Source organism: Loxodonta africana, chromosome 3, assembly GCF_030014295.1.
Source record: "Loxodonta africana isolate mLoxAfr1 chromosome 3, mLoxAfr1.hap2, whole genome shotgun sequence".
NCBI classification, from domain to species: domain Eukaryota; kingdom Metazoa; phylum Chordata; class Mammalia; order Proboscidea; family Elephantidae; genus Loxodonta; species Loxodonta africana.
In genome coordinates, this window is record NC_087344.1 from 34,709,868 (window position 1) to 34,733,800 (window position 23,933).

The following is a 23,933-nucleotide window of genomic DNA, read 5'->3' on the forward strand; positions in this document are numbered from 1 at the left end:
CGGAGGTCTCTGGCAGCAGTGGCATCTGACACTTTATCCTAGGGTCCCAGCACGTGAGGGGAGCCCCTCAGGGGGGTCCATTGGGGGGTATCTCCGGGGGAATGTCCACGGAGATCTCTGACGGGAGAGAAAGAGATGTCAGCAGCAGCATCAGAGACACCCTCCCAGGATCCCAGGCGCATGGCAGTGGGAGCACAACCTTTCTGGATTCTGCATCAGCCAGGCGGGCGGGGGTGGGGTGGGGGTCCTGGTCTTGGCAGAAGGTGGGGGTGGACCTCAGGAGTGGTGACTGGGAGGAGAGTTCCAGCTCTCCTCTGTCCCCTCCTCATGGGGCTCACTCCTGTTCCGGTGGCTGAGGGTGAACACGCTCCCTACAGTCACCAGTGACTCAGAGGCTGGGGATTTAGGTGGAAACAGGATGTATGCTCAGGAGGGGGGCTGGGAGAGGACCTTGACCAACAGGGGTCACTGGGATCCCTGGGGGATCACAGGACTCACCTGGCGGGGGAGGTCACAGGGCTTTACAGGAATCACTGGGGGTCACCAAGCTCTCTGGGGGTCATTGGGGATCACTGGGCTCATGGGGATTATCGGGCGCTCCAGGAGTCACTGGATGACACTGGGCTCTCTGGGAGTCACCGGGTTCACAGCACCCCCCAATGTCCCCACTCTAAGCTCAGGCCATTGTGACCTTTTCGGTGCACTGAAAGCTGAGATGGGTCTTTGGTCCAGGCCGATGGGTGCCTCGGGCTGGCCGCTCTGTGTAGACAGAGACTTAAGTTCAGGTAGACCCAGCCTTCCCAGACTGGGCTCCGCCCTCACCGGCTGCTGGGCAGGATGTCCCAGTCCCAGCCCCACCCGCAGCAGGAGGTGGAGGCTGCTCAGATCAAGGACCCAGCACTGCTCGCCGGCCAGCCCATGGGGAACAGCCAGTGCATCCCCCAGGCCCCCCGGAGGTTCCGTGCCTCCTTTTCAAGGAAGCCCTCGCTGAAGGGCACCAGGTGAGGGGAGGCAGAGGGGGGCAGCCTGGCTGCAGGTGATGGGTCCTGGTCCCCCCTCCCCGTGCCAGGCTGTGAGCCCTCCCTCCTGGTCCCCAGAGAGGATGGCGCGAGAAGGCTGGCTGGCCTGTTTGGCAGTGAAGTTGGCCCCGACTGGGACACAGCGGCCGACAAGATCCTCTACTACATCCCGGGGACGGTGAGCAGGGAGGGGTGCACCATGGGGGAGCTGGAGACAAGAACATCCACTACATCCCAGGGACAGTGACTGGGAGCGGGAGGGGGGTAAGCACAACCCCGTGGTCGTCACCACTGAGGTTGTGGTGCCACCCACCAATGTGGCTTAGCTCAGGGGCTCCTGCCAGCGAAGGGGGTTCAGATTCAAAGATAAGGAAGCCAGACACCGCCCGCTGGGCCCCATCCGCCGAGAGTCTGGTGGAGAGCGAAACCGGCTGACTGAGTCAGGGTGTCGTGAGCAGCACCGGGAAGGGGCGGGCCAGCGGGCAGGGCCGGGAGTGTCCCACAGCACCCAGGCCAGCGTCCAGACCTGCAGCCCGCCACCAGCCCAGCCTGCACTTGCCTGTACACCCAGGGTTTAGAGAACAAGCACCCACAATCTGTGTCATTGCTCTTGGACATGGGCACCAGGTTCATGGTGTGGCCATGACCCTCATCCCGTCGTCACTCAGAGATTAATGGGGACAGAAGCCAGGGGCAGTGACAGAGTGTCTCGCCTACACTGGGGCCACAGGTAGGCCCTCCGGTACCACTGCCTCACCCCCAACAGGCCCCGGGGTCCATATACTCATTCCCACTACTCCCTATATCCCCTTTCCCTCTCCCACCCTTATGTTAGAAATGGAGAGCTGGGCCCCAAGGCCACACCACAAGGAAGGGGCCCCCAGCCACCTCTTGGTGGGGGGAGCTGGAGACCACCCCCACCCAGCTCCTACGTGGCTAAGGGTTAACTAAGCACCAAGGAAGGGAAAAGATGCCTACAGATAGGCTGGTGCAGAGAAGGGGTCTCCAGAGCTGCTAGGGACCCCCCACTACAGATGCTTTGGCAGGGGGCCCACGTTGATACTGGGATGGAAGAGGCAGAAGTTCCTAGCCAGACAGGGGCAGGCTATGAAGGAAAAAAAAAAAAAATTTTTTTTTTTTTCTTTTTAAGGACCCCCCAAGTTCTTGCCCTGGAAATGTCTGGGGAAAGATCGAGCCTGCTCTCATTCCCACCCCACTCCCTGCCCCCTGTGTCCCTGTGCTGTTCAGACAACCCCCCTCCCATCAGGCCACCCTCTGTGGTCCTGGCCTCCAGTCAGGTGCAAGCTGCTGTGATGTGACGCCATGGGGCAGCCCAGTGGTGGGCCTCAGACACCTCACCCTGTGTCCAGGCCCAGGACACCTTTGGTGGCCCTGGCAGTCCTCCCTGCCAGAACATGGTGGCTGGAGGGGGATGAGCTCGTTGAACCTGGGCAGGTGGGTGGGCAGACAGGTCTGTGGGTGGGTTCCTGGTTCTGTGGCCTATTTTCAGGTGTCCCAGCCTGGCGTCAGCTCCCACACTGGGTGTGGGTGTGGAGGCCCCACCCAGGGGCAGGGTGGCCAAGGAAGCTGCGTCTGTCTGTTCACATTCCTGAGATTGCCCAAGGGGTGGCTCAGCTTGGCCAGGGCAGCAGCCGTGTGGCAGGCGCGCAGTACCCAAAGGAAGCACGGCCCCTGCTGGACACACAGAGCCCCCTCCCCGCAGGACGGCTCTAGCTCTCTGCTTCCCAATCTGATGATCAGACCCCATTTATGCAGTACTCTCTGTGCAGGGTGCTGGGTGGATGTGGGTCCACCTCCCTGTCCTCCCTTCTCCTTCCCTCCCCTCCTTCAACAGACAGGATGGACCCCCCTAGCACTCCCCAGGCTCTGACCAATGCCCTGAAAATTCAGCAGTGAACAAAATAGACAAAGACCCCTATCCTCCTGGTGTTCACATTTCCACGGCAGACATAGATGACAAGTAGAAGATGTACAAGTTAGCTTTGGCCAGTGCTAAGGAGAAAAGTAACAGAAGAAAGGACTGTAGAAGATGTCCCTGAGCAAAGCCCTGGGGGTGAGGGAGGGTGTGGGCTGAGTAGCCAGGCAGAGGCAACAGCAAGTGCAAAGGCCCTGAGGCCAGCTTGTGCCGGCGTGAGGGTGTGAGGGAGACAAGCGAAGGTCATGGGGAACCCCCCAGGCTGTGGCCAGGACCTTGGCTTTTACTGTGCGTGAGGTGAGGGAGATGCTGTGGTGTGCAGAAGCCCTCATGTCGTCTTGCAGAGGAGAGCTGACTGGATACACGTCTTCCAGCTCCATGTTCATGGACATCATTTTGGTAGCTTGAAATGGTGGGAGTATTCACACCACAGAAATTGGCAAATGCTAGAAACCAGGGCCAGTTTGGGGGGGAGGGAGGAATCCGGTGTTAAACCTTTACGAGCCCACAGTGGAGACATAGGAGGATTGGAGCATGATCTCACCAAAACACCCCAAAGCCCCTTTGACTGACACATCTTGACAGGTTAAGTAGCCAAACCGAGGTCACACAGCTGAGGAACTACTGCAGGGAAGAGCGGAATCCGTTTGAGTCCAAACCTCGCTGTCCCCACCATTAGACCATCTCACTCTGGGTGTGTGAGTGTGTCTGTGCATGTGTGTGTGTGAGTGTGTGTGTGAATGGCTTTGTGTGTAGCTGTGTGCATGCATGTGAGGTAAAGGATGATGAGACTGACCCCACGCATGTCTGCCTGTCAGTGCAGCTCGCACACCTAGCCGCTCTCTGTGGGTTGGTCTGTGTGTCTGTGTTTCCACTTCACCCTCTGTATGTGCACTGTGCCATCTTACCAAAGCTGCCTCTGCTGACCCTGTCCAAACTCTCAAACTCCGCAATATCCCCAAGCCTCCCCCCCTCCCCGCCCGTTTCTAACTAGTTTTTTGCTGCCTGAAGTCTTGGAGCTAAGGCTGTGCTTGTCTCGTGCCACCAGACTGGGAGATGGGTCTGTCCCAGCACCTAGGTCAGGGCCCGGCCAGTGGCAGGTGCTGAGGAAGTATGCGTTGAGGGAGGGGTCTGTGAAACACTGGTGCAGATAAGCATGTCATCAGGCTGTTGCAGGCCCTGGGACACACGTGGGCCTTGGGCCCAGGCCTAAGCCTGGGGTGGGCTGCTGCCCCTGAGCTCTCCCCCACCCCCAGGACATCCCAGGCCTGGAGGGCCAGCGAGAAGCCCTGGACCAGCCATTCCTGAGTGTGTTCAAGAAGGGGCGGCGAAAGGTGCCTGTGAGGAGCCTAGGCAAGGTGCTGCACTACGCCAAGGTCCAGCTGCGGTTCCAGCACAGCCAGGTGAGGGTCCAGCCAGGTGGGGCACCCTCAGGACCAGACTCCCGCTGCCTCCCAGACCCTCAGACCACCTGCTCTCCCCCCAGGACACCAGCGACTGCTACCTGGAGCTATTCGCCTCCCACCTCTACTTCCAGGCCCACGGCTCTGATGGCCTCACATTCCAGGTGAGGGAAAGGGTGGGTAGTGGGGCAGGCTGCCCTGTGGACAGCTGAGGAGAAAAGGAAAGAAAGGACTGTGGAAGGTACCTCAGAGCAAAGCCCTGGGGATAAGGGAGGATGCAAAAAGCAGGCCCACATGATCCCCAGAGACCCTCCATCCTCACCACCCCCATGTCCTGGCAGGGCCTGTTACCACTGACAGAGCTGAGCATCTTTCCGGTGGAGGGGTCCAGAGAACATGCCTTCCAGATCACAGGTGGGGGAAGGTGAAGTCAGCACGGGAGCACACTCTACCCTGCCTGTGGTACCCCGCCAACTACACTGACCCCCACGGGGCTATTCAGTGCTCTTGGCATCCAATCAGGGTTGATGGCCAGTCCCCATAGGTGGACATTGGCCCTGGGTGCATTGACGGGGGTCCTGGGTGGTCCCTGGGTGGCAGGGCAACAGGTTTGGGGATCCCCAGAACTCTGGTGTGGCTACCTCCGCACCCGGGCCCCTCCTTTCCTGAAGCCCGGCACTTCCGGCCACCCACCACTTGCCTTACTGCAGGCCCGCTGCCCTCCCCCCTCCTTGTGCTCTGCCCCAGCGCCGCTGAGCGTGCCCGCTGGCTCTACCACCTGGAGAAACAGACTGCCCTTGCTGGGGGGCTGCGGCGCTGCCACTCAGCACCCCCACAGGTCAGTGCCTGACCCCCACTCCTGCCCCACCCCAACCACCCTCCTTGGACTGTCCTAACCCCCCTTTGCCAGGGCCCCCCCGGGGATGAGCTCCCCTGGACTCTACAGCGCCAGCTGATGCAGCTGCGGACGGTGTCAGGACACGAGTCGGGGGGCAGTGCCATCTGTGCCTCGAGAGTCAAGCTGCAGCATCTGCCCTCACAGGTGGGCAGGGCTGAATGACAGGGGGCTGGGCGGGGGATGTGAGGACCCTGGGGGATAGGGTGGCAGATGGCCTGGCCCTTGGTGCCCTGCAGCTCCAGCTGTGCCCCCCACCCCATGCCCCACTCGCAGGAGCTGTGTGACCGGCTTCTGGTCCTTTACCCGACCTCCCTGGCCATCTTCTCTGAGGAACCAGATGGGCTCTGCTTCAAGGTGGGCCCCTCCTCTCTTGGGCGACATGCCCAGGGAAGCGCCCTGTGTGTGGGGGTGGGAGGGGGCAGCAACTCAGGAGGAACCTGTATTTCGAGACCTGTTGGGACAGAGCTCGATGGCCCCACCCGCCCTGCCGTGCTGCCCTGGTCAGTCTGGTCTCAGCTCAGACATGGGCACAGAGGAGCCTCTGCCTAGGGCATCTATGTCATCCTAGGGGGGTCCTCAGTGACCAGCCAGATGGTGCCCTGGCTCCCAGCACCCTTACCTCCCTGAGGGCAACCTGTGCATTTGTGATCCTGTAAGTGCAAGTGTGTGATCCTATGTGTGTGTGCAGGTGTGTGTGTGCTCCATGTGTGCATAGGTGTGATCCCATGGGTGTGTAAGTGCTCACATGTGATCCCATGTATATGTATGTAGGCACATGTGATCCTGTGTGCATGTGAGCATGTGTGTGATCCCATGCGTGCCTGTGTGTGATCCCATGTGTGTGCAAGTATGCATGCCTGTGTGTACACAGTCTAGCGTGTGCCTATATGTGACTCAGATACATGTACATATGTGCATGCATGCACATGCAACCACATATGTGTGATCCTGTGTGTGTGCGCGTGCCTGTGTTGTGAACACGATCCTATATATGTGCATGTGTGTTGCATGATCCTGTGTGCAAGCCTGTGTGTGTGTGCATGCAAGCCTGTCCTCTGGGGTCTGAATGTGTGTGAATTCACTGTGACTTTTCTCCTTGTGGGGGACCAAGGCCTCCAGTCACTGAGAAACACATGTAGAGGTGGGGTGGGGCTTATCTCTTGATAGGAGCAGTGAAGGTGCCTGAGGGGGCCACCATGTAGGTCTGTCTGCCCTCAGCTAACAAAGGCCCCAGAGGCCAGGCAAAGATGCTCTCAGGACAGACCCAGAGTCACTGGCCTCCCTCAGGGGGTCAGTCTCTCTTGATGGCCCTGCTTTGCCCTCTGCGGAGGCTCCCAGCCTGCTCAGTGTCCTCAGAGAACCTTCCAGCACCCTTACCCCCCCTTCAGCTCACACCCTCCATCCACTGCTCTGGAGGGCGGGGCGGAGGGTGGGCCATGCAGGGGTGGGGACTGATGCCAACCTCTGCCCAGCAGGGGGAGCTCCCACTCAGCGCTATCCATATCAACCTGGAGGAGAAGGGGAAGCAGATCCGCTCTTTCCTGATAGAAGGTGGGGCTGACCCCTGACTCCTGCCCCCAGGTCCCTGCCCCTGCCGGGTGGGCATGTTGGGAGGGGACGTGGCCTTTGGTGGGCTCTGCGGGGCCCCTCACCTCACTCATGTCTGTGTCCAGGACGCCTTATCAACACCATTCGTGTGGTATGTGCCAGCTACGAGGACTATGGCCACTGGGTGCTCTGTCTCCGGACTGCTGCCCTCAGGGACAGGGGCCCTGCCCTACCGGGACCAGGGCTGCAGGTACCCACCCAGGTGAGGGGCCCACATAGGTGAGGGGTTTGGCAGGAGAGATGGGGCAAAGGCAGCCCAGTGTCCCCTGTGGCTTGAGTCCCAGTAGTGGTTAACAACGGGATAGAAGGGTGGGTCCAGACATGGGTAGTTGGGAGAGGGGCCAGCTGCCCAGCTTACCCCCCAGGCTGCCCAGGTTGCAGGAGACGGCCGAGGCTCCCTCTCCTCAGATGGACGGACCAGCTGGGGTTCGGGGTGCCCTGCGTCCCATTCCACCCGCACCAGTCACTCCCTCCCTGAGACCATGCTGCCGCCCCCTGCAGGCTGCCCCATTCAGCCTGCACCTGTGAGTACCCTGGGGCAGGAGGCCACAGCAAGTGTATGTTGGGGAGCCTGGGTCTCCACAGCACTCCATCTGGAGCCTAGACCCTGGTTCCTCATGGGAGGGGACCCAATCAGAGGGAGCTCTGTGCAGCCTCAGAGGGTTGTGTGGGGGCGGGGCATGGTGGGAACCTTCTGGAAGGTCCTTGGTCCCCACAGGACCAAGCTGACCCAGGCTCCACCAGCATTAGCCGTCGGAGGTCACAGCTGAGACGAGGGGGCAGCAGCAGGTCACCCAAGAGCAAGGGCCAGGGAGCAGGGTCTGGCCTAGCCACTCCGCTGCACCTAGAGCTGGACCTGACCAAGGTGGGCCCGGCACCCCCGACCCTGGCCCTGACCCCAGCCCTGGCTCTCCCTCTCTCCACTTCCCTGGCTTCTGCCTCTCAGGGTCTCCCAGAAGCCTGTTACAGGGAAAGGAGGGCTCAGACCCCTTCCAGCTCAAGAGAACCTGTCTCTTCTGGCCTCTTCACCACAGTTGAGCAGGCTGAGCCTGGAGGGGGACCCAGACAACCCTGTGGAGACACCGCAGTCCCCACTCTATGCCGACCCCTACACACCACCTGCCACCACCCACCGCAAGATCACAGACATCCAGAGCCTGGATGAGGTCAGTCTCTTGCTGGCTGAGAAGGGGCTGGGAAATGCCCGCAGGCTGAGGTTTAGAGTATGCCCAAAGCCTAAGGTCTGGGTATTGTCCATGGCCTGGGGTCTGGGGTGTGTTCCACACTTGGGGCCTGGGGCGTGCTCCTGGCCTCCTAAGGTCCAGGTGCCAGGAAAGGGCCGGTCCATGGTCTGCTAGGGCCACGATGGGAGGCCAAGGGAGCCTCAGCCTCGGGTCATCCAGGCGTTTTCTGGCAGTTTCTCAGCGCCATGCAGAACTCCCCCAGGCCGGAGCCATCAAGCGCCTTCCCTGCTGTCCCTGTGTCTGTGCCTGTCTCTGACCCCAGCCCGGGCCTTTCTGGCCACCTTGGCCCGCACCTGCTGCCCAAGAAGGGAGCTCCACAGGGCCATACCCCTCAGAGGCACCGACGCTCCTTCAAGGGCCGGGGGCCAAGGCCCCCAGACTCCCCTCAACTTGTGAGTAGCAGCCCCAGCCTGGCTTGAGGATGGTGTGGGGAAGGGGTGATGCAGGAGGAAATGGCTCTTGCAGGGGAAGGGTAGTATGCAGGAGGGGAGGGAGGGTCGCATGGGGGAGGGATGGTGTGGGGGAAGGGTGGTGCAGCAGTGTGGTCCAATGGGGACCTTCCACAGCCCAAGAGAACAGGGGAGACAGTATGGGTGGAGGTGGGTGGCAGAGACAAGGAGCACAAAGGGCAAAAGACATAGGGAAGGGAGACTAGGGGGTTGGGTGGGGAAGAGGCAGGGCTAGAGGACAAGGGCGATCTGGCAGATTGGAAGGGTAAGCCTGCCCCCAGGCCCCTCCAAGCTCCCCCTCCTCCTGGGGGCTTGGCCAGGGAGGCTAGAATCCTGGCCTTAGATTGGCTGTTTGGGGCCCCCAGGTCTCCCCTTCGAGGGAAGGCTCACCTGACCCCCTGCCGCCTCCTCCAGGTGAGTGAGGGGCCTGCTTCCCCCTGGGCCTAGGGAGGAGCTCGGGCTTCCTCAACCTCTCCACCAACACATCTCTGCCCACCCCCCAGCCCGCTGTTCTCCCCAGAGACGTGCAAGCCCGAGCTATAGCAGCGTCTGGGAGGAGGCTGCAGTGCCCTCCCACCAGAAGTGGCCCCGGCCAGGCGCACCTGAGGCCGAGGGGGCCCTGACCCAGTGGATCTGACAGCATCACAGTGCTGGGACTGTGGGCGGCTGCTTCAAGACCACCCATACCAGCCACCAGGCCTGGAGGGGGTCTGCTGCAAGGCCTGGGGCTGTCTCTGGGGGGCCCATGGTTGACCATCTGTTGTCCCTTTTGATCCGTTAAATTCTGGGCCAGGGTCTGCACCCTAAGGCCCCCACCTCTGGGCGCTGGTTCCTGGGTGCCTCCAGCAGCTGGAGGGGCCGGGAGGGGGGCTGGTCCTTGGGGTGTCCTAGCCGGCATGGCCAGACCGCAGATTGGGAGGGTCATCAGGGCATTCTCTCAGCCTGCCCTCTGGAAGGAATGGGGCAGGGGAGTTGATGGGAGCTGACCCTGGGGGTCAGAGGGCAGCACTAGTGTGAAGTCAGAGGGCTGAGAAAGTCAGGTCAGTGAGGGTCAGCGTATGTGAGGTCAAAGGGCATATGTGAGGGAGGGGATGTGAGGGTCAGAGGTCAGTAGGTTGAGACATCCCAAGTGGAGGGGTGAGTTGTGTAGCAGCAGGGAGGTTGGAGGTCCCAGTTTTGCTTGGGCCTTTGTGAGGGGGGGTAGGACCGTCGGGAGAGACTGGTGGAACTAAACAAGAAAGAAAGAAAACGAGATTTTATTGGTTCTCTGTGTGTCTACATGTTCCCTTCTCTATGGCCATCATTTGGAACCCAAGCTCACGGAGCCCTGTGTCCCACCTCACAGGGTGCCCACTGAGCCTGGCCCCACCCTCTGCCCCCAACCTTGGACTCCCCAACCACCACCACGCCGCCGGTGGGAGCCCTGGGACAATCCCAGGTGCCTAGCCCCCACTTGATGCCTGTATCCACCGCTGCACCCTCTGCCCAGGGCCCCCCAAAGTTGGGCCAAGTCTCCACCCTGCAGACTGCTGCCCTACAGGAGCTGCCTGCCATCTCTTTCACCCTCAGGTCCCTGCTCCGTGTCTCAGCCTCTTGGACGCTGCCTTGGCCACAGCCCTTGGGGCTCAGAGTGGCCTCAGATGCCCTTGACAAGCCCCCTACCTAGAAGCAGAGCAGGGAATCCCGGGACCCCCGGCCTTGTGGCCCCAGCCTCCCACCTTCCTTCTTCACCAGACCTCCCACTGGGTCCTCAATGCTGCTCTCACCCCATCCTGCCTGTCCCCTGACTCGGGGTTGCCAGGTGGCCTACAGCTAAGCAACAGGTCACTTTCTGGTATAAGTACATGTTCCACTGGGCACACTGCATTTCACTTGCTGAATCAGCTGGCCACTCTCCCACCCAGCCCCTTGCTCCGCCTGAGCCCAGCGTTCCAGAACTGCATCTCCCAGGTGGGTGGAGGGGGGCCTCAGCCTTGGTCACTGGCTGGCCCCTCTGGTGGAGTCGGGGGCGGGGGCCAGGACCAGGACGCTGGCTTCTGCCTAGACGCCCTAACCATGTGAGAGACGGGATCCAAGGTCCAAAGGGTAGCAACGTCGTTCTGGCACCTGTGGCCGGTTCCTGGTCCTGCTGTCTTCCTGGGCAGGGCCTGACTCCTAAGAGCTATGGCTGTGGCTGTGGCTGTGGCTGTGGCTAGGGCTGGGGCTGCGGCTGGGGCTGGGACTGGGGCTGCGGCTGGGACTGGGGCGCCCCCGGCTCACCTGCCGGCGGAAGTACCGGATGGCAGAAATCGTGCCAATGTTGGCCAGCAAGACTGCAAGAGAAGCGCCAAGCCCCTGAGCACTGGCTGCAGCCTAGGCACCCCCTTTCTGCCCACAAGGACGTTCACTTCCTGTCTACAAGGCTCTGCCCTCAAAGGGTCGGAGCAGGTCAGCAGTGAGAGAAGCGAGTTCAGGGGAACTGTCCCACCTCTCCCCCAGCCCCGATGGGCACAGCACCCCAGGTAAGGCCTCCTCTGACTTCTGGGTACCAGCCCCCCTCCCTCCTCCAAGGGCCCCCAAACCTGTTTTCCAGGCATCTGGGGTGTGTAGGTCTGATGTCCTCACAGCCCAGGTGGCAAAGGCCACAAACACCAAGCACATATCACTCTGGCTGAAGGAGAACACGGGGAGGGAACTCCAAGGCTCCCCTAGGAAAAGAGGCACATATCTGCTCCAGCTGCTCTGCTCAGAGGCGCACTTGCCCTGGACATGGCCATCCACAGCATGCCTATCCCTGACACGTCTGTCCTTAATATACCTGTCCTGAGTCACGTCTGTCCTCTGCACATCTGTCCTGAGTCACATCTGTCCCTGACATGTCCCTGACATGCCCGTCCCCAACACATCTGTCCCTGACATGTCTGAGTCACATCTGTCCCCAACACATCTCTCGAGTCACATCTTCCCTGTGATGCGCCCTCACGAGACACTGAGTAGAGAGTGCGTAATTGAGTCAGGGTGACTTGGGGAAGTCCCTCTTATGAACCTTCCTTCCTGATAAATGCCTTCCAGAGGCTACGGGAGACCAAGCATGTGAGGATAAACACACCTGGCGTGGGCAGGCAGCTGGGCCTGAGTAAAAGTACCCCCAAAGGCCATGATCCTAGTCTTCCCCCTAGCTCAGGACCTGGGTTCTTCTGCCCCTCTGGGTCTTGCCCAGCCCTTCCCCAGCCACCCTCCTGGCTGAGCTCCCTGGACAATGTGTTCCTGGGCCTGAATATGGGGCCGCCTAGCACGCACCTGGCTGCCTGCCCGCCAGGCCAAGCTCCTTCGTGATGGTGGCCACACTGGGTTCGGGTGGGGGAGCCAGCTCCAGCACTCGGTCCTTCCTTTCCTCCTCAAAGAAGTGCTCATATACCTCGGGGACAGAGATGTGTGCAGGGTCTTCAGGTGGAGGGGCTGGCGCAGGCTTGGCTGGCAGGCAGGAGGCTGGGGTACAGCCCCCATGGGGCCTCCGCCTCTGGGCCCTGCAGTCCTGGAAGAAGAACTCGCAGACGTCTGGCCACTGCATGTCTTCTGGGGCCTGCCCAGCTGCCCCCTCCTCAGCATCCTCCTCCTCCTCCTCGATGGTGTCACAAAACAAAAACTCATAGGCCTCGGGGAGGGTCAGGGAAAATCTTCCGGACCTCGGGCCCCCCGAGGCAGAGGGGGCAGGGGGAGGCAAGTGCTTCAGGATCCGAGGCTGTGGGGGCCGGGGCCTAACTGCCACTGCGTCCCAGGCCCCTGGAGCTACCCGGGCCCCCCAGGCCCCTGGAGCCACCTGGGCCCCCGCTTCCATCCTGGTTGGTGAAGGTGGGCCCGAGGCCACTCCCACTCCTGGCTCCTCAGGGCTGGCCGCAGCCATGGAGAATCGCACTTTCTTCCTCTTGGGAACCTGGGTGGGGCCTGCGGGGGGCTCTGCTGAGAGGTGTCCAGCGGTATCTGCTGAGGGCTCGGGTCCTTGTGGAGACATAGCAAGGCTCACATCCAGCCTGGCCGCAGGCGCAGGCTCCCCTACACCAGGCAGGGCCTCAGGGATAGAGGACCAGGAGGGGGCAGCTGTGATCACTCTGTGGGCAGGCATGCACATGTCCTGGGGAGCGGGGTGAAGCAGAGCTGAACGTGGGGTAGCCACTGCAACAGGTGTAGATGGGTCCACATGTGGCTTGACCTCTGGGACCACCATAGGCAGATCTACACCCACCCTAGGGTTGGAGGTGGGTGCAGACAGAGTCCCGTCTGATGGAGGCTGAGAGACAGGTGTAGACAGAGCCCCACCGAGTGGAGGCTCAGAGTCAGGTGTAGGCAGAGACCCATCTGAGGGTGGCTCCGAGTCAGGTGTAGATAGAGCCCTGTGGGGTAGAGGCTGGGAGTTGTGCGTAGGTGGAATCCCGTGGGAGGATGGCTCAGAGTCAGGTGCAGATGGAGCCCCATGGAGTGGCGGCTGGGAGTTGGGTGTAGATGGATCCCCATCGGGGGATGTCTCGGAGTCAGCTGTAGACAGAACCCCATCAGGGGCTAGCTTGGAGTCAGGTGTAGACTGTGCCCCGTCAGGTGAAAGCTGGGAGTCAGAGGTAGCCGGAGCCTCGTTGCGGGGTGGCTCAGAGTCAGCGGTGCAAATGGGGTGCAGTTCAGCTCTGGGGATTATTCTGACCTGGTCTGCACCTGACTCATTCACAAGGGCAGGTATGGGCAGCCCCACACCCAGCTCTCGCCGGGGAGCTGGAGTCAGGGTGCCAGCCCCAGCCCCAGAAGCCTGCACGAAGTCCGGCCCCTGCCTGGTGCCTGTGGCCGGCTCTGCAGCAATGAGTGGGGGCCTGGCTTGGGGGCGGGGCGGGGAGTCGGGCTGGGCTGGGACTCCTGGGCGCCCACCCCCCTTCGTGCCTGTAGCACGCCTCTTCTTCCTGCTGGGGCTCCGCAGTGGGGCCCCAGGGCTGCTGGGGGACCTCTGAGGGGGCTCAGGGCTCCGAGGGGGCTCACCAGGGGGCCCAGGGGTAGGGCCACGGACAGCTGAGCCCTGCAGAAGCCTCTGCATCTCGCCTCCTGAAATCACTGGCCTCAGGAGGGACGCAGAGTGAGGGCCAACGCCAGAGCTGAGGGGCTGCTGGACTCCTGACAATGTGGACGTGCCGGGCGTCTGCTGACAAGCACCAAGAGCCAGGATGGGTTTACACCTGCTGACCAGCTGCTGGGTGTCCACATCTTCTTCCTCGTAGCCCCACCGGCCCCTCCCCCCCAGAATCTGCTGCCCAGTGAGGAGGGGTGGGGGCCTGGGGGGACTGCTGCCACTGCTGTCCCCTTGGTCAATGTCACTGGACAAGGGCTCATCCCCAGATGCCAGGTCGGCCTGTAGGAGGCCACACTCATCAGCAGTGGCTGAGAACTCAGCCCAGTCCTGATCACTCAGCTGGACGCTGTACTGAAAGTTTTCCATGTTGAGTCAGTGCGGCACCAGAGGAGGTGGTAGACCGGGGACCTCCTTCCCATGGGCTCTGGTGGCTGCCCCCCAGGCCCCTAGCCCGGGGACCTGTGCTCCATCCCCGCCCTGAAAGAAAACAGAACAGGATATTCCCGCGGAAACAGGGTGTTTCTTCCAAACCTTTTTGATTATTTCCTCCGAGTTAGAAAATCTTCCATTCCCACTCTGCCTGTTTCCAAGTGGAGCCTGCAGTGATTGTATAGAGACCAGATGACGTTCCCGACGTTAGACAAGGCTTTAGAACAGCGAGGCCCCTCATGCTGGACACCCTCACCCCACGGTTCCTGCACGTCTTTGCACGTATCGGAGGCTCGTCCTCCCCGGTCCTTATCCTCCAAGGAGTCTCTGTCTGTTCAAGGGCCCCGAGGGTCAGCCAGCCCTGGCCTATCCCAGCATGCCCCAGAAGGCAACTGGCCAGGGAGGCGGCCACAGTGTCTAGCAGGTGACCAGCCCTCAGTGACCTTCCACTAGCTTTAGTGGGGCAGGCTGAGCCAAGGTGGCCCCAAGCCGGGCTTCCTCTCAGCTCACCAAGGTCACGCTGGGGTTGCCAGATCCAGTCCAGGGCTCGGCAGGGACACCTGGCTGTGGCCCTACGCATGCCTGGCCGAGGTCACTGGATGCAGGAGCATGTCCTGACCCCCCGCACCCCTCAGGGCTATCCCTAGGGTCTGTGCCCCTACTCAGGCCTGACTGCTGCCTGGCCCCTCCTCTGCTCATCTCATTGAGCCCAAGGCCTCCAGCGTCTTGACTCCCTGGGGCCACCACCACCAGACCCCAGCTGGGTGGTCACTCTGGCTGGGACAATCCTGAGACGAGATAGTTCAAGACCAGGGCTGTGGCTTCCTGACCCACTTTCACCCCCCTAGCCAGCACCTGGAGAGGTGCCTACGGAGGCTTCCCACATGGGGGACCCCATAGGACGGGCACGAGGACCAACTGTGTCCCACCTGGGACCCCACAGCTGGGAGGGGCTTGGAGGGGCCTTGAGCTCAGCCTGTTCCAGGCGACATGGTACAGCCATGAAGGCCCCACCCCCACTGCCAAAAATACCACATACTATCGGTCACATGCGCCTCCTGCTGCCCCAGAGTCCGGGCCACAAATAGATGGCATTTGAGGAGCCTGCAGCTATGTGAGGGACACCTCCCCCAGCGCCTGGGCCTGGTGCTGGCATAGGCTGAGGGAGGACGGAGGCCAGCCAGCAACCTATGTCCAGCAACCTAGCCTCCAAGGCCTCCCTGCTCAGGCTAGAGACCCCTCTGCCCTTCCTCTTGCACCCCTTCCTCCTCCTACAGCCCCTTTCTCCTCCTCCTACAGCCCCTTCCTCCCCCTCCTACAGCCCCTTCCTTCTCCTCCTACAGCCCCTTCCTCCTCCTCCTATAGCCCCTTCCTCCTCCTACAGCCCCCTCCTCCTCCTACAGCCCCTTCCTCCTACAGCATCCCTGCCCTGCTAGTGGCCCCTAAGCCCAGCCCAGGTCCTGGGGGGAACAGAGAGTGCTACAAATAACCAGATTCCAGAGTATTCCTAAGGGTTCCTTGGAGGCGGGCCACTGCCGACCCTAGGAATGGAGCTGGTACCGTCTCTGTCTGACCTCAAGAGGCTTACCCAGCAGCGTGGCTGAAACTGTGGGTGGGGCTGGGGGCATCTGGGGGCACTGAGGGCTCTCAAGAGTCCCCCGAATGAGTCCGGGCCCTGGACCTCAGTCTGAAGAGGGTGGGGAAGACCCAGAGGAGGAAAGTAGGTTCACCACCCCAGCCTCGCTCCTGACCTAGGCTACCTCAGTCAGGGCCCAGACAGGCAGCAGGAAGGAAACTCTCCCTTCACTAAGTGGCCTCTTGGGGAAGGGGGTTTGGTGCATCTAGCCTGGTGAGACTGAGATGGGCAGGGCAGGAGGGGTCATGCCTGTGCCCCAATCAGTAGCTCTGGAGGACTCTGTTTCTGCAGTAAACATGGTGAGCACAGAGAGGGTGAGTGACTTGCCCATGGCCACACAGCCCTGCAGAGCCGGGTCCCAAAGCTCTGCCCTACCCCTCCCAATAACCACCCCCACCACAGAGCCTGGTCCTGGTGCCTGGCCCCCCAGTACCCCTTCGAGGCCACTTGGAGCACCCCTGTGGCCTCGGTCTTAGGGACAAGACTAAGCAGAGGGCTGGACAGTAACCACCTGAACAAATGGGGAACTGAGATCATTTCTGACTGCGATGTGTTCTGGAAGGCAGGGAGGCCTCCAAGAGGCAGCGCTGGGCATCCCAGTGAGACAGTGACAGGCAGCGAGTGTGAGGCGGGACAGGTGTGAGAGTGCAGGGGATGGAGGGAGGTGGCATCAGACCGAGCCCCACCTAGTCTTGGCTCTTATTAGAGTTGCACACACCTGTGCAGAAAGCGCACACCTCACAGGAGAGCAGGTGTGGGTTTTCAGATACCAAGCGTGAAGGTGGGCCTGCACAGTCCTGACTCTGCCCAGCCTGCCCCACATCTGGGCACTTTACACCAGGGGTCACAAACCCACAGCGCCTGGGGTCTGAGTCTTGTGCTGCACATCACGCTTTCGAGGCTCTGTGGGGCGGCCCGCTGTGTGGACATCTACACTGCATTTACCTGGTTCACTGTGGATGGATATTGAGTCATTTCCAAATATTCTATATAGCGCATCCTTGAGCACTTCTACCGACAGACGTGGCACCTGCAGGAGAGGAGTGGGGGTCAGGGGCAGGTGTTTGGCTTTAGGGGATGCTGCCCTGTGGTTTTCCATAGAGCCGTTGCAACCACATGGGCTCTGTTGCTCTATGTTGCAGCCACACCTGGTCTGTCTCTGTCACGTGTCGTACTGAAGTTTTAATCTGCATTCTTCCACAACAGTGAGACTCTTGGCCATTGGTGTCTCTTCTTTGTGAAGTGTCTGTCCAGTGCATTTGCCCGTTTTTCTGCAAGCCACCTGCCTTTTCCTTACGATACGTAGGGGTTTGTTATGCATCCTAGGTAAGAGTTCTCCATGGAATATTTGTCCTGTGATTACCTTCTCCCTCTCTGTCCTGCTTTTTCACTCTTTTAATGGTGCCCTTCAATGAACAGTTCTTACTTTTAATGTAGTCCAATTATCAAAAATCTGTCCTTTAAGAAGTTGTTGCCTGCCCCACGGCATGAAGACATGCTTGTATTTTTTTTTTTCCTAAAGGTGGATGGACCTCCCTCTCACTTCTAGGTCAGCCGCCACCTGGTGCTAACTTCTGGGGGGGAGGGCTGCACGATCTGTCCCCACAGGGGACACATCCCTCCCTGCACTGTAGTGACACTTACATGTGGATCTGTCTTTGGAGGCTCAAGTTTCACCTGTCTGTCCACAGGGGCACAGCCGCCAGTCCCCCACTGACTTTCTTGAGGGTTTGGGGCAGGGGAATGGCAGAACCCTGTGGAGGAGAGCAGATGGGGTCAGAGAGGAGGCAGAAGGTCAGAGGCAGTGGACAAGGTGCTGCTGAGAAGGGTACTATGGTGGGCCAGGGGGAGTAAACTGTGACTGGAGGTCACCATCCTCACTCCTACCTGCCATTCTGGACCTCCTGGGGGGATGTCTGTGTGCTGTAAGGTTGAAGACACCAGGGGGGCTCTGTCATGAATGTGGCGTGGCAGTCCCTCAGTCCAGGGAGGGAGAATGTGCCAGGCTGATAACCCACCTCCACTGGTCCGCCTGGGCCAGCGGACATGACTGGGCAGCTGAACGGATGGATGGGAAGACAGACAAGTGAGGGAACAAATGGATAAACAGGTGACTGTCTGAAAAGACTGATGGAAGGATGAAGGAAACTTGCAGGGTTGTGGTAGGGGCAGCGCAGAAGGGTTCCACAGGCCAGTGGAGTGAAGGGAGACGCAGCCTGCTGTGCCCCTGGCGGCCACGAGAGGGCAGCAGGACTCTATTGGACGTAGTCCAGCCTGTTGTCCCCAGGTCCCACCCCCTTCCTCCCAGGAGGGAAAGGATGGGGTGGATACTCCCTAGGGGATTGCCAGGCCCCTTTCTTAAAACCGTGTAACCTCCCCACCTCAGACCTTGACCTCCACACGGTCAGCTCTCAAAAAAGAGCCAACTTTCAATAAGCAACTATTAAACACCAGGCACAATCCTAGGTGCTCTACACAGATTATGGGTTTCTTCCCTTTCCATTGTTTAATAGCTTTAATAGTTTATTGTATAATTCACATACATTAGACTACACACACTTGAAGTGTACAATTTGCTGAGTTTTGAGATATACATACACGTGAAACCATCATCACAATCAAGACAGTGAATATGTCCATCACCCCAAAAGGTTCCTCGCACCGCTTAGTAGTCCCCCACAAGGCAGTCATTAATCTACTTTGTCGATATAGATTACTTTGTGTTTTCCAGGATCTTATATATGTCAAATCAGAAAGTATGCAAGGCTTCTGTCACTCAGCATAATTATTTTAAGATCCGTCCTTGTTGCTGCATGTATCAATAGTTATTTTTATTGACAAGTCGTGTACCACTGTTGGAAATACCACAATTTAGCGATCCATTCACCTGTTGATGGATATTTGGGTTATTTCTAGCTGCTGTGAACGTTCCTGTTTAAGTCTCTGTATAGACATACGCTTTCATTTCTCTTGGGTAAATACTTAGAATTGGAATGGCAAGGTTTATGGAAGGTGTATTTTTAATTTAAGAGACTGCCAAACTCTTTTCCAATGTGGTTGTACAATTTTTCATTCCCACCAGCACAGTTGCTCAACATCTTGACCAACACTTGGTGTGGCAAGCCTTTCTATTCCGACATTCTAATAGGTGTGTATGGTATCTTGTGGTTGTGATTTGTATTTCCCTAATGACTAATGATGTTGAGCATCTTGACATGTGCTACATGGTATCGTTAGTTGACATGGAGTTGGTTCCCACTCATGATGAAACCATGTGCTTATTGGCTATCTGTCCTAATGATCTAGTGCTGCTATAACAGAAATACCACCCGTGGGTGGCTTTAATGAACAGAAATTTATTTTCTACAGTTTAGGAAGCTAGAAGTCTGAACTCAGGGGGGCTGGCTCTAGGAGGAGGCTTTTTCTCCTGGCTTTTGAGGAAGGTCCTCGTCTCTTTTCAGTTTCTGTTCCTTGGCTCCGTGGTGATTTTCATGTGACATGACATCTATCTTGCCCTATCTCTGCCTAATCCACTCCTTTATATCTCAAAGGTGATTAGTTTAAGACAGTCCTTACACTGATACGGCCTTACTGACATAACAAAGAAACCCTATTCCCAAATGGAATTACATGCACAAATATAAACAAATATAGGGCTTAGGATTTATAACACATATTTTTGGGGACACAATTCAATCCGTAACACCATCCATTTATCTTCTTTGGTAAAATGACTGATCAAATCTTTTGTCAGTTGGGCCGATGTTCCCTTGTTATTGAGTTTTGAGAGTTCTTTATGTTCTCTGGACACAAATTCTTTACCAGATTTGCAAATGTTTTCTTCCAGTCTGTGGCTTGTCTTTTCATTTTCTTAACATTAACTTTGAAGAGCAGAAATTCTTAATTTTGATGAAGTCCAATTTACCCATTTTTCTTTCATGGATTTGTCATTTTGGTGTCATATCTAAGAAATGTTTGCCTAACTGAAGGTCACGAAGATTTTCTTCTCAGTTTTCTTTAAGAAATTTTATAGTTTTACATTCGGTTCTATGATCCATTTTGAGTTAATGTTTGTATGTCGTTGTTAGTCGCCGTACAGGCCGTTCCAACTCATGGCAACCCCATGTGTATGTTATACAAAATTGTATGTGGTATGTATGGTGTGAGGTATGGATTCAAGTTGATTTATTTGCATTTGCATCTATATGGAAATAAGTATCCAATTGTTCCAGCACTGTTTCTTGAAAGGCTCTCTTTTCTCCACTGACTTGTATTTGTACCTTTGTTGAAAATCGATTAACCATATATGTGTGGGTGGGCCTATTTCTGGATTTTCCATTCTGTTCCATTATCTATCTTTATACCAATTCCACACTGTCTTGATGATAATAAGTCTAGTCTTGAATTAAGGTAGTATTAGTCGTCTGACTTTGTTCTTCTTTTTCAAAATTGTTTTAACTGTTTAAGTCCTTTTCACTTCCATATGTATTTTAAGATGAGCTTGTCAATTGCTACACATACACAAAAAAATCCTGCTTGACTGGGATTCAATTGAATCTATAGATAAATTTAGAGAGAACTGACAATAATATTGAGTCTTCTAAACCATTAGCATAATACATGTATTTGTTAAGATCTTCACTTTCAGCAATGTTTTTTACTTTTTAGTATACAGGCCTTGTACATCTTTTTTGTTTCCTTCAGATTTATTCCTAAATATTTAATATTTCTGATGCAACTGTAAATGGTATTTTAGTTCAATTTCCAATTGTTCATTGCTAACATATAATAGAAATACAATTTTTTTTTAATTTTTGTGTGTTGATCTTGTATTCTACAACCTTGTTAAACTCACTTATTAGTTCTAGTAGCGTCTTTGTAAATTTCATTGGATTTTCTACATAGGTAATCACGTCATCTATGAATCAAGACAGTTTTACCCTTCCTTTCCAATCTGGATGCTTTTATTTCTTTTTATTCCTTTGTTGCACTGGGTAGAGCCTCTAGTACAACGTGGACTGGAAGTGACATCCTTTCCTTCATTCCTGATCTTAAGGGAAAAACATTCAGTCTTTCACTATTAACTATGTGGTTAGCAGGGTCTTGTATAAATAGCTTTTATCAGGTTGAGAAAGATCCCCTCTATAGTTTGCTACAAGTTTTGATCAGAAATGGATTTTGGATTCTGAGCTGCCACTGGACGGGTCTCTGTCTACACTGTTTCCAAGCCTAGGCTGGGTGTGGATCTGCCTACACTGGTCCCGGGGGTCAAAGCCACATGTGGACCCATCTACACCTGTATCAGAGGCTGCCCCACATTCAGCTCTGCCTCACCTGGTTCCCCAGGACAATCTAGTGTGGTTGCATGCACGGCTGCCCCTAAAGCAGATGCAGTAGCCCCCACCTCCAGTCCCTCACTGAAGTGGATTGACACAACAGCTGCAACAGAAGACTCAGACATACTGACGATCATGAAGATGGTGCAGGACCGAGCAACATTTTGCTCTGTTATACTTAGCAACCTTGTGTTATGATAACGTTGCTATGAGTCGAAACCCAATAGGAACAACAAGTGGGTGTGAAGCGGTATCTCACTGTGGTTTTGATTTACGTTTTCCCGATGACCAATGATGTCGAGCGTCTTTTCATATGCTTACTGGCCATCTGCACGTCTTCTTCAGAGAAATATCTATTCAGGTCAGTTGCCCATTTTTTAAATTGTTATTTATCTTTCAATTATTGAGTTGTAAGAGTTCTTTAGGTATTCTAGATACAAATCCCTTACCTGATACATGCTTTATAAGTATTTTCTCCCATTCTGGGGAATGTTATTTTTTTTTTAATTGATGTTCTTTGAAGCACAGAAGTTTTGTATTTTTTTCCTCTGTCACTTATGCTTCTGGCGTCACGTGTAAGAAGGCTTTGCCCACAATCCTTCATGACTCAAAGTCACAAATATTTATTCCTATATTTTCTTTTAAGACTTTTATAGTTTTAACTCTTACACTCAGGTCTACGATCCATTTTGAGTTAATTTTTGTGTATAGTATGAGGAATGGGTCCAACTTCATTCTTTTGCACGTGGGTATTCAATTGTCCCAACATCATTTATTGAAAAGACTTTCTTTGCCCATTGTATTGTCTTGGCACCTTTGTTAAAAATCAACTGACTATAAATATGAAGGCTCATTTCTGAACTCTCAGTTCTATTCCATTACTCAATATATCTATCCTTATGCCAGTACCACACTGTCTTGATTACTGTGAACTTGTAGTAGATTTTGAAATCAGGAAGTGTAAGTTCTCCAACTTTGTTCTTCTTTCTCAAGATTCTTTTGGCTATTCTAGGTTCCTTGAATTTCCACATGAATTTTAAGATTATCAATTTCTCCAAAAAGTTAGCTGGAACTTTGACAGGGATTGCACTGAATCTACAGATCAATTTTGAGAGTAGTCCATCTTAACAATATCAAGTCTCCTAGTCATGAAGGTGGATGTCTTTCCCCTTATTTAGGTCTTTAAATTCTTTCAACAATATTTTCTAGTTTTGAAAGTATAAATTTTGTACTTTTGTTAAATTTATTCCTAAGTATTTTATTCTCTTTGGTATTATTGTAAATGAAATAGTTTTTCATTTTTAAATCCCATTTTTGGACTGTTCATTGCTAGTACATAGAAATACAGTTGACTTTTTTATATTGATCTTATATTCTGCAACCTTACTGAACTCATTTATAACTTCTCATAGATTTTTGGGTTTTTTAAATGGATTCCTTAAGGTTTTCTATATACAGGATCATGCCATCAACAGAGATAATTTTACTTCTTCCTTTCCAAACTGGATATATTTTATTTCATTTTCTTGCATAAATGCCCTGGCTAGAACTTCCTACAAAATTGATTAGAAGCGGCAAGAGTGGGTATCTTGGTTTCATTGCTGTTTTCAGCAACTTAATAATGATGCTCCTTGGTGCAGTTTTCTTCAAGTTTCTTGTGCTTGAATTTCACTGAGCTTCTTGTATCTGTGGGTGTTTATCTTTCATCAAACTTGGAAAAATTCTTTCCATTATTTCTTCAGATATTTTTTTCTTTCTCCCCCTTTCTCTTTCTGGAGCCCCAATTGTACGTATATTAAATGATTTCAAAGATGTCCCACAGCTCACTAATACTTGTCTTTTCTTTTTCATTTTTCTCTGTGTGTTATATTCTGGATAGTTATGTTATTTCTTCAAGTTTGCTAATATTTTTCTCTTACGTGTCTAATCTGCCATTCCTCCTATCCGCTGTGTCTCTTATATTAGACATCATAGTACACACCTACAGACATTCAAGTTGGGTCTTTTTTACATCTTTCATGTCTCCTCAATACGTTCAATTTTTCTTCTAACTTCTTGAACATATGAAGCACAGTTACAATAACTGTTTTAATCTCCTTCTTTACTAATTCTATCATATGGATATTTCTGGGTTGGTTTTAATTGATTGACCTTTCTCCTCATTATGGGTCATATTTTTCTGCTTCTTTGCATGCCTGGTAATTTTTTATTGGATGTCAGATATTGTGAATTTTATCTTGTTGGGTGCTGGATAACTTTCATATTTCTATAAATATTTTGGGCTTTGTTCTGAGGTATAGTTGAGTTACTTGGAAGCAGTGTGACCTTTTCTGGTCTTGTTTTTAAGTTTTGTTAGGTGAGACCAGAATAGTGGTTAATCTAAGGCTAATTATTCCCCCACTACTGAGGTGGCTGTAAAAATGGCCTGGCAGGGACATTTGACCTCCTCTAACTTTACAGTGGGGAAGGAGAATTAAGATCAACAGACCAAGGCTGATTCTGATGAGGCAGAGGTCAGACATACCTCCTCTCTCCAACCTTTTTACCATCCTAACGCTAACCATCCCCTCCACGGCACTCTCTACTTCTCTGCTGGGTTTGGTAATTCATTGCAACGGCCACAGAGAACTCACAGACCATATTCACGATTATGGGGCTTACTAGGGAAGTAAGAGGTTACAATTCAGGATCAGAAACAACTCAGGATACAGTTATTCAGACTGGCCTTTGCCCTGCTCGGGCAAGTGTTACAAAGCTCTTTAGTTCCACTGACAAGTGCCCAGAGGCACTCCACTCCACGAGCAAGCCTCCTTCCCAAAGGTGCTCAGCCTTCTCCTTCCTTGGGCCAGGAAGCCCACTATGCTATCTCCTGCCGGTCTCCTGGTTCTG

General features: G+C 55.0%; 2 protein-coding genes across 2 annotated transcripts; one reads left to right on the forward strand and one right to left on the reverse strand.

Moving 5' to 3' along the window:
• Positions 1–253: 253 nt before the first annotated feature.
• PLEKHN1 (pleckstrin homology domain containing N1) lies at positions 254–11,826 on the forward strand. The gene is made up of 16 exons (XM_064281046.1): positions 254–1,001; positions 1,098–1,197; positions 4,212–4,358; positions 4,442–4,522; positions 4,700–4,772; positions 5,069–5,196; positions 5,269–5,400; positions 5,530–5,610; positions 6,732–6,807; positions 6,930–7,066; positions 7,239–7,388; positions 7,583–7,729; positions 7,899–8,030; positions 8,282–8,500; positions 8,923–8,971; positions 9,061–11,826. The coding sequence occupies exons 1-16, from the start codon at positions 838–840 to the stop codon at positions 9,192–9,194; spliced, it is 1,950 nt and encodes a 649-aa protein (XP_064137116.1). The 5' UTR covers positions 254–837; the 3' UTR covers positions 9,195–11,826.
• PERM1 (PPARGC1 and ESRR induced regulator, muscle 1) lies at positions 10,131–15,477 on the reverse strand. The gene is made up of 3 exons (XM_064279912.1): positions 11,833–15,477; positions 11,119–11,393; positions 10,131–10,869 (listed from the first exon to the last, which is right to left on the reverse strand). Exons 1-3 carry the CDS (start codon positions 14,007–14,009, stop codon positions 10,712–10,714), a joined length of 2,610 nt encoding a protein of 869 aa, XP_064135982.1. The 5' UTR covers positions 14,010–15,477; the 3' UTR covers positions 10,131–10,711.
• Positions 15,478–23,933: the final 8,456 nt, after the last annotated feature.

What these genes read in the sequence shown, in the direction of transcription:
- PLEKHN1 (XM_064281046.1), top strand. Translation starts at nt 838, where the DNA reads ATGTCCCAGTCCCAGCCCCACCCGCAGCAGGAGGTGGAGGCTGCTCAG. An exon ending in TGCAGCATCTGCCCTCACAG is followed by an intron (nt 5,401 to 5,529) that starts GTGGGCAGGGCT and finishes CCCCACTCGCAG; the next exon opens with GAGCTGTGTGACCGGCTTCT. An exon ending in GGCTGCAGGTACCCACCCAG is followed by an intron (nt 7,067 to 7,238) that starts GTGAGGGGCCCA and finishes CAGGCTGCCCAG; the next exon opens with GTTGCAGGAGACGGCCGAGG.
- PERM1 (XM_064279912.1), bottom strand. Translation starts at nt 14,009, where the DNA reads ATGGAAAACTTTCAGTACAGCGTCCAGCTGAGTGATCAGGACTGGGCT. An exon ending in GCGGGCAGGCAGCCAGGTGC is followed by an intron (nt 11,394 to 11,832) that starts GTGCTAGGCGGC and finishes ACAGATGTGACT; the next exon opens with CAGGACAGATGTGCAGAGGA. An exon ending in CCCAGATGCCTGGAAAACAG is followed by an intron (nt 10,870 to 11,118) that starts GTTTGGGGGCCC and finishes CTTCTCTTGCAG; the next exon opens with TCTTGCTGGCCAACATTGGC.